The following is a 9142-nucleotide window of genomic DNA, read 5'->3' as shown; positions in this document are numbered from 1 at the left end:
TTTTGGTTTTTTCGAGACAGTGTTTCTACTATGTGTAGTCCTAGCTGTCCTGGAACTCACTCTATAGACCAGGTTGGCCTTGATCTCAGAAATCCACCTGCTTCTGCCTCCTGAATGCTGGGATTAAAGGTGTGTGCCACCACTGCCCGGCTAAGAATTCTAATAACCATTTGACTCAGATTTTTGTTTTGATTGATGAAAAATCTAAAATTCAGAAACAGTAAACAAACTAAGTAGGTAGCTCTTAGCTAATATATATACTATTAACATTCATATCTCTTGTAACTCTAATAGTTAAATGGCACAGATGGTATGAAAGGAACCTACTACTAGAAAATATAAACAACAAATTTAGCTAAATTGGAAATTGTCATCCAGTTATTACACCTTCTGTAATATGATTGGTCAGTCAGTTCTTTTGGCTTCATATACTTTGTCATTTTATTTTGGTACTAAGTGTCTAATGTAAGGTTTTAGACATGCTAGGCCAACGCTGTGCCTCTTAGCAGTCTGTTGTATAAGAGAGTATTTTTTCAAGAAAATGTAAGCAACATGCACATATCTACTTACCCCAAAAGGTAAAACCATGACAGATCAAAAGTAATGACAGTACCAAAGTCCAATTTGGTGAATCAATAAGTTTTTATTGGTGTTACTACAGGACTGTGGTGAGGGGCTACTTACATACTGGTGAGCAGGGATGACTCAAAAAAGCAGCTGTATCGCCAAGAAGCCCACCCTAGCCCTAGTGAAGACTCAAGAAATCTGTCTGCACAGCTTGAAACTGCTCCCATAGTCTGAGAAATCTCTACACTCAGCAGATTTGCTGTTCAGTCTCCTTCCCCAGACTTACTGTTTCATAAGGCTGCAAAGGGGCCTTTAAGAATCTCACAAGTTGCTGGGCGGTGGTGGCACACGCCTTTGATCCCAGCACTTGGGAGGCAGAGACAGGCGGATTTCTGAGTTTGGGGACAGCCTGGATACAGAGTGAGTTCCGGGGCAGCCAGAGCTATACAGAGAAACCCTGTCTCGAAAAACCAAAGGAAAAAAAAAGAATCTCACAAGTTTCCACTTTGTCACACATGGGACACTACATGTCACACATTGTTGCCTGATCTTCTGGGCCTCCCCTTTCTTGGAAGAATGTTTCAACTAGGAGGAAAAATGCTATTTAAGACAGTATTACACTGTGTGTCTCAGATTTGCAGTGGTCTTACTGTTTAGTCCAATATATCCTCAAATTTATGATCCTCCTCCCTCTGTCTTCTATGTGCTGAGATTACACGTATAAACAGCCCCGGGATTCTTCCTTGACAGCTTATCATTAGGTTGATTCTCGTACTATAAAAGTACTTCATAGAAAGTGAAGCACTTCTCATTGGCATATAACGATGATGAAGGTGAGTTAGTAGATGTTCATGTTTTCTGTTTAGCACATCACTGTTAAGTGATAGAAACTATCATCTCTGTCCTCCAATATGGTATCCATCAGTTACATAGGCTATTGAGCATTTGAAATGTAGGTAGCTATTTAAACTGAACCTTACTCACTAAGAGAATATATTTTTATCTTAATTTTCATTTAAAAATTAACAACTGGCTTAACAGCCAAATTGGATAGAATATTTAGAGAGAAATGGAGAGTTTAAAGAAGAGGAAAGGGCAAATGAATGATAGCAACATTTGTGTACCACATACTCATGGGATTGTTGCAGAAGCTCTACTGAACAGTTACCACAGTTCATTCTTTGCCCTTTAGTCATAAGCATGAGTTATAAAAATAAATTCTAAACTTTAAAATTGCCAATAAATTTAGAATTGTTACTTGGTCTATGCGTTCTCTATCCTGAATTAGGAAAGTCAACACTATCAGTGTTCAAGACTCAAAATACTTGAGGAAAGATGATAGTGGTACAAGGTTATGATATTGTGCACATCTCTGAATTTATAGATTGCTCCTCTTCTCCATCTACAAATGGATTGTTCACCTTGACTACCAATGGGGATCTGCCTCGACCTCTATTCATCCCCAATGGAATGCCAAATACAGTTGTACCATGTGGAACTGAGAAGAATGTCACAAATGGAATAGTGAATGGTCATATGCCACCTCTTCCTGATGACCCCTTTACAGGCTATATCATTGCAGTCCACCGAAAAATGGTTAGTTAAATATTATGCAACTTACTATTGGTCATGTCAGCTATCATTGGTGAAATGCAGTTATTTTGTCTCTTTCAAGTGTTTCTTGAACATACTCTCATTATAGCATATATGCTTATCCATATCAAATTGATTGCTGTTATAGGAAATAACATTCCTTACTATATGTTAAGAGGCAGCAGAATGCTAGGTGAGAGGTGGTACCCACCTGTCTTAACACTGGAAAGATTGAAATGGGAGAATCATGAGTTGGAGGCCATAGAAACTACCAGGCTAACCTGAACTAAATATTAAGACTGGGCTTCAAACATACCAAAACTAAGAAAGTGCAGGTTAGCCAGTACACACAAGTAATGCTTCTCCTAAAATGTGTGTTCCACATGTATCGCCTTATACATCTCTGCCATATAAATGTGAGTTCCTTTGGAAAACATTTTATTATTACAACTGTGTGGTTTTTGGAGGACACAAAAATCTTATTTTTTTTTTAATGTTTATTTATTTTATTTATATAAATACGCTGAAGCTGTCTTCAGACACACCATTAGATCCCATTACAGAAGAAGGCATCAGATCCCATTACAGATGGTTGTGAGCCACTATGTGGTTGCTGGGACTTGAACTCTTAACCACTGAGCCATCTCTCCAGCCCCACAAGAATATTCTTTGACAAGTTTTTTGTAATTCTTCCTTGCTAAACCAACTCCTTCCATTGAAGGCTAATTTTTAAATTTTTTTTAAATTAAAAAACTTGAGGGTGGGACTGAAGAGATTGTTTTTTAGTTAAGAGCACCGACTGCTCTTCTAGAAGACCCAAGTTTGAATTCTAGTATCTACATTGCAGGTCATGACCTACTGTTACTCGTTTCAGGGGATCCAGTGCTGTCTTCTGGGCCTCCATGGGCACTGCATGCATGTTCTTTAAAAACATAGCATTCAAGAAAAACACCCATACACATAAAACAAAAATAAATCTTTTTTTTTTTTTTTTTTTTTTTTAATGTGTGGGAAGGAGAGGTTAGTGAGATGTCTTAGTAGTAGTTATAGGACTTGCCAGACAACCATGAGGACAAGTTAGAATTTGGAGTCCCAGAACCTGTGTAATGCCAGCTGGAGATCTTGCATTAGAGGTAATTGCAGCTTTGAAGACAGACACAGTGAATTCCCAGAGCACACTGGCTAGCAAAACTGGCTGTGTTAGCAAACTTCAGGTTTAATTAAAACAGCCTGCCTCAAATCCCAGCACTTGAAAAGCAGAGCAGGCAGATCTCTTGAGTTTGAGGCCAGACTGCTCTACAGAGGAGGTTCTAGGACAGATAGGGATACACAGAGAAACCCTGTCTCAAAAAAACAAAACAAAACAAAACAAAAGAACCTGCTTCTATGAACTGTAGAGTGATCAAAGATTGTTTCCACCATCAACCTTGGGCCTAAATGTGTGTGTCACACATATGAAAAAGAAAAAAAGACTTGAAAACTGGTCAGTAAGTGATAGGGTCATAGTGGCAACTTAGAAAAAGAAAAAGAAAATTATGCCAGTAATTGCACAAACTGTACAGTAGCTCTAAATCTGCTACTGGATAGTCAGTTGAACCCATTAGGCTTTGATATCAGCATCTTATAAAACAAAAGAATTTGAGTGATGTGCACATTTAATCCAGCACTCTGGAGGCAAAGGCAGGTGAATCTTGAGTTTGAGGCCAACCTGGTCTACACAACAAATTTCAGGACAGCCATGACTACACAGTGAGACCCTGTCTCAAAAAAAATTAAAATAAAATTAATAAAAGAGTTGTTTTGCTTGGTTAATTTCTAAGAGCCGTTAATTACCCCTGCCACTGTTTATAACTCACTCTTTGGCTAGGGCGTATTGTTTAGTAGTAGAGTATTTGCCTAGCACCAAAAAAGTGGGGAGGAAAAAGAAAAAGAGAACAAATTGTATCCTCATTTATTATATTTATTGGCTAAAATATACTCCTCTGCTCATAAGAAGAAAATAAAAGTCATTACATACCTGTAATCTCAGCACTTAAGCTGCTGAAACAGGATGAGCTTGAGTTCTGGCCAGCCTTGGCATACATAGTAAGACTCTGGGTTTTTTTGTTTGTTTGTTTGTTTGTTTGTTTGTTTGAGGTTTTTTTTGTTTTTTTCGAGACAGGATTTCTCTGTGTAGCCTTGGCTGTCCTGGAACTTACTCTGTAGACCAGGCTGTGCCACCACCCAGCAAGACTCTGTTTTTAAAAAAAACAAAAACAGGGGCTGGTGAGATGGCTCAGCGGGTAAGAGCACCGACTGCTCTTCAGAAGGTCAAGAGTTCAAATCCCAGCAACCACATGGTGGCTCACAACCACCCGTAATGAGTTCTGATGCCCTCTTCTGGTGTGTCTGAAGACAGCTACAGTGTACTTACATATAATAAATAAATAAATCTTAAAAAAAAAAAAAAAAATAGTTGGTGCTAGAGAGATGGCTCAGCACTGAAGAGCATTGGCTGCTATTCCAAAGGAACTTCATTCAATTCCCAGCATCTATGTGGCAGCTCACACCTGCCTGTAAGAGCAATGGGCTTCCAGCAGACACCCTCACACAGACATGCATGCAGGCAGAAAACCAATGAACATAAAATAAAAATAAATTATATATTTTCTAAATGTTTAAAGGGAAGTTAGGAAGGAGAAGAAAAGAAAAGGAAATGAGCTTTGTGGAGAAACAATATTAGTGTGTTTAAAAAAACAAATACAGACGGGCAGTGGTGGCACACACCTTTAATCCCAGCACTTGGGAGGCAGAGGCAGGTGGATTTCTGAGTTCGAGGCCAGCCTGTTCTACAGAATGAGTTCCAGGACAGCCAGGGCTATACAGAGAAACCCTGTCTCAAAACACCAAAAACCAATAAAAAATAAAAAAATAAAAATAAAAAACCAAGTACATTTATCAATTACATAACAAGAGAAATGAAATTATAAATGAGTTACTGTTTTACTTTCCAAGGACTTTTATAACAAAACAAAGTATGATTTAACAAACATTTCTTTACAGTCTAGTAACTAGAAGTCTGAAATCAAGGTACCAAAAGATGGCTCCCTCCAAAAGACTCTAGCACTCTTCCTTGGCTCCTCTGCCTTCTGTTTGTGAACATCCCTTAGCATGTGGCTATGTAACTGCATTTCCTACCTGTTCATCTGAACTTTCCCTTCTGCCTCTGCCTTTCTCTTACAAAGACACTTGCCACTTGATTTCCTTATATCATATGAAGACCTTCAACTTGGGGCTGGAGAGATGGCTCAGCAGTCAAAAAGTGTTTGGTACCTAACACTCATGTCAGTAGCTCACAACCTCCTGTAAGTCCAGCTGCAGGGTATCTAGTGTCTTTTTCTGTCCTCTACCAGTACCTGAACATATGTGGCATATACACACATAGATACACACACATACATGCAAATAAAAATAATATAAACTAACTCTTTTTCAAAAAATAAATGAACTAGGCAGTGGTGGCACATGCCTTTAATCCTAGCACTTGGGAGGCAAAGGCAGGCATGTCTCTACGAGTTCAAAGCTAGCTTGGTCTACAGAGTGAGTTCCAGGACAGCCAAGGCTACACAGAGAAACCCTGTCTCGAAAAAGAGAGAGAAAGAAGGGGGGAAGAGGGGGAGAGAGAAATGAAAAAATTTGGCAGAGTGTGTGAAGGACTCATAATTACATATGTAAAAACGTTGCAAAGTAAGACTGAATTTACCAATTACAGAATTTAGACATAAAGATATTTTGGTGGCAGAAATGCACCATTTATCTCTATAAATACTTTAACCATATTTTTTAAATTGTGTATCTAAAACCCCATTTCAATACAAATAAATTTCACAAATCACACAGGAAGCATCTATATAGAAAACAATAATAGAAATAGAATAATAGGGGCTGGAGGAATAGCTCAGCAGTTAAGAGCAGTGTCTACTCTTCCAGAAGGCCTGAGTTTGACTCATATACATAGTGGTCCACAGCTGTCTGCAGCTACAATCCCAAGAGATCTGATCTTGTCCAGCCTCCACAGGCAATGTGATCCACATACATATATGCAGAAAAAATACCCATATAAATAAACAAATAAATATTAAGCAACTTAAAGTGATAGTGTCAGAGAGATGGTTCAGTGACTAATGGTGCTTGCTAAGTGGTCTAAGTTCTACCTCAAGACCACATAAAAGTGAAAAGAATGGGGCTAGAGAGATGGCTCAGCGGTTAAGAGCACTGACTATTCTTCCAGAGGTCCTGAGTTCAATTCACAGCAACCACATGGTAGTTCTCAGACATGTATAATGGGATCTGACCTTTTCTGGTGTGTCTGAAGACAGCTACAGTGTACTCATAAGTAAATGAATCTTTTTTTTTTTTGGTTTTTTCGAGACAGGGTTTCTCTGTGTAGCCTTGGCTGTCCTGGAACTCACTCTGTAGACCAGGCTGGCCTCGAACTCAGAAATCCACCTGCCTCTGCCTCCCAAGTGCTGGGATTAAAGGCGTGCGCCACCACCGCCCGGCTAATCTTTTTTTAAAAAGGTGAAAAGAGCTCTTTCTCTCTCCTCTCTTTCCTCTACTGCCCCCTCTCTCCCTCTCAATTAAACCTCTTACACGTAGGGGGAAAAAAAGGTGAAAAAAGAGGGCTGGAGAAATGCCATGGCTGTTAAGAATATATGTTGCTCCTGCAGATGGCCTGAGTTTATTTCCCAGCACCCATGTCAAGTTGCTCACAAGCCTGTAACTTCAACACCAAAGTATCCTATGCCCTCTTCTGAACTCTAAAGGACATCTAATCTCATATGTACACAAATTTATATAGATACATATACAAATTTGTAAAAAAATTTGCCAGGCGGTGGTGGCACACGCCTTTAATCCCAGCACTTGGGAGGCAGAGGCGGGTGGATTTCTGAGTTCGAGGCTAGCCTGGTCTACAGAGTGAACTCCAGGACAGCCAGAGCTATATAGAGAAACCCTGTCTTAAAAAAAAAAAAAAAAAAAAAAAAAAAAAAAAAAAAAAAAAAAAACAAAAAAAAAAAATTAAAGTTAAAAAAGTGAGGAACTAGAGAGATGGCTTAGTGATTAAGAGTTTCTATTGCTCTTCTAGAGGATGGGAGTTCAATTCCCAGTACCTAGGCCAGGCAGTACATAACTGCCTGTAGCTCCAATTCCAGGGATCTGACACCTCTGGCCTCTGTGGGCATCTGCACATATGTTGTGCTCGCACATGCACAAACACATGCATGTATGTACACACACAATTCAAAATAAATCAAGCAATAAAGTAGGAGGAGTGATCCAACTCTACAGAGTTGTTCTTTAACCTCTGTGCACATACCATGGTGCACGCATGCGCACATACACGCACACACACATACACACATGCACACATACAATACTAATTAAATTTAAAATGATAGATCAGGTTCTTGCATTAAATGAAAATATTTGAAGATGTTAGTTCTCTGCAAACTTAGAAACTTGATGAACAATTCTAATAAAAATGTTAAATGTGTGTTAAAAATGCATTCTTCTTATAATTTTTTCTATTTTGGTTTATGTGTATGGGTATTTTGCCTATATGTATATCTTCACTCCATGTGGATGCAGTGCTCAAAGAGGGTGTTGGCTCCCCCATTTGTATGCATTCTTGTGTATGTATGACTTCATAAACCAAGCACCAGATGAGCTAGAGGGGTGGCTCAGCAGTGAAGAACACTTGCTGTTCTCCCAAAGGTCTTAGGTTCACTTTCTAGCTCCTAGGCTACTCACAGCTAACTGTAACTCTGTCGCCCAGGATCCACTGCTCGTTTTGGCCATCTTGGGGACCAGGCATACAAGTGGTCCATATATATACAGACACTCAAGTACATAAAACACAAATAAATTTTTAAAGAATAAAAATTTTTATTCTTTAAAAAGGTAAATTTATTTATTTATTAAAAAGGCAAATTTTTACCTTTTAAGACCATCTTAAACTTCTTAAAACATAAGAAGTGAAGCTACCAAATTGCAATTTATTTTATAAGCTGACATGTACGACCACTGTCATTAGTGATATTAGTGTGAAATGGGACAAATAATTCAGTGCAATAGAATGTAAAAATCAAAAAGAACTTGTTTTCATACCCATGGTACTCTAGCCACAGTCTCATGAGGTCATTGTAAGCTACTACCATGCCCAGCTTGAAATAAAATCTTAATTAAAATTAGGTATTGTAACTGAGTTTAAGTTAATAGTGGCAAAATAAAATACTTGAGAATTAACACACCTGTAATCCCTTCATTTAAGAGTTAGAGACAGGAAGATCTGGAGTTCATGGCCATCTTTGGTACATTAAGTTGGAAGCTACCCTAGCCTACATGAGACCCTGTATCAACAATAAGTATATAGGGCTGGCGAGATGGGTTAGCATGCTTGTTGCACAGTCATAGGACCAGAGTTTGGATCGCAGCACACACATGACAGCTAGGTGCCCTACGTACAGCTGTGGCCCCAGCTCTGGAGATAGGAGAGTAGTGGCAGAAGCAGGAAATCTGGGACTTGCTGGCTTCCAGCTAGACAGGAAAGCACAGGTGCAGGAGAGAACACCTGATGCCTCCACCTGTGTGTACCTACACACAAATGTGCACAGACACATATATATTCATACATAAAATATTTTAAATAAGTAGTATAACAGATCTATACTAAGTCAACAGAAACATAATAGCAAAGGATAAATTGGAAACAAGACTGACAGCTAAGTACAGTTGGGTGTGCACTAGGAAGTCTTTTACAAAATAATCTAGATTAACAGAAGACCAGCCTTGAGAGTTCTGGATGGTTTAGGGTTTTTTGTTTTGTTTTATTCCACAGCTGCTTTCTCCAGTATCCTCCCTTCCTATGACTAGTGATTATTTTGGTCATTACCACCCTAGCATTCATTCTTTTTGTTTTTTTTCTTTTTTTTTTTTTTTT

At 38.8% G+C, this 9142-nt stretch overlaps 1 protein-coding gene across 3 annotated transcripts in view; it reads left to right on the top strand.

Moving 5' to 3' along the window:
• The window catches only part of Usp32 (ubiquitin specific peptidase 32), a 173631-nt gene that overhangs the window by 142738 nt on the left and 21751 nt on the right, over positions 1-9142 (top strand). For all 3 annotated transcript variants that reach the window (XM_031354297.1, XM_031354296.1, XM_031354295.1), the window contains exon 26: positions 1952-2163. In XM_031354297.1, coding sequence (XP_031210157.1) covers positions 1952-2163 — 212 coding nt within the window. The remainder of the gene's footprint in view (positions 1-1951; positions 2164-9142) is intronic.

Source organism: Mastomys coucha, unplaced genomic scaffold (genome assembly GCF_008632895.1).
Source record: "Mastomys coucha isolate ucsf_1 unplaced genomic scaffold, UCSF_Mcou_1 pScaffold5, whole genome shotgun sequence".
NCBI classification, from domain to species: Eukaryota; Metazoa; Chordata; class Mammalia; order Rodentia; family Muridae; genus Mastomys; species Mastomys coucha.
Note: the sequence above shows the minus strand (reverse complement) of the source record. Positions and strands in the feature narration are given on the sequence as shown.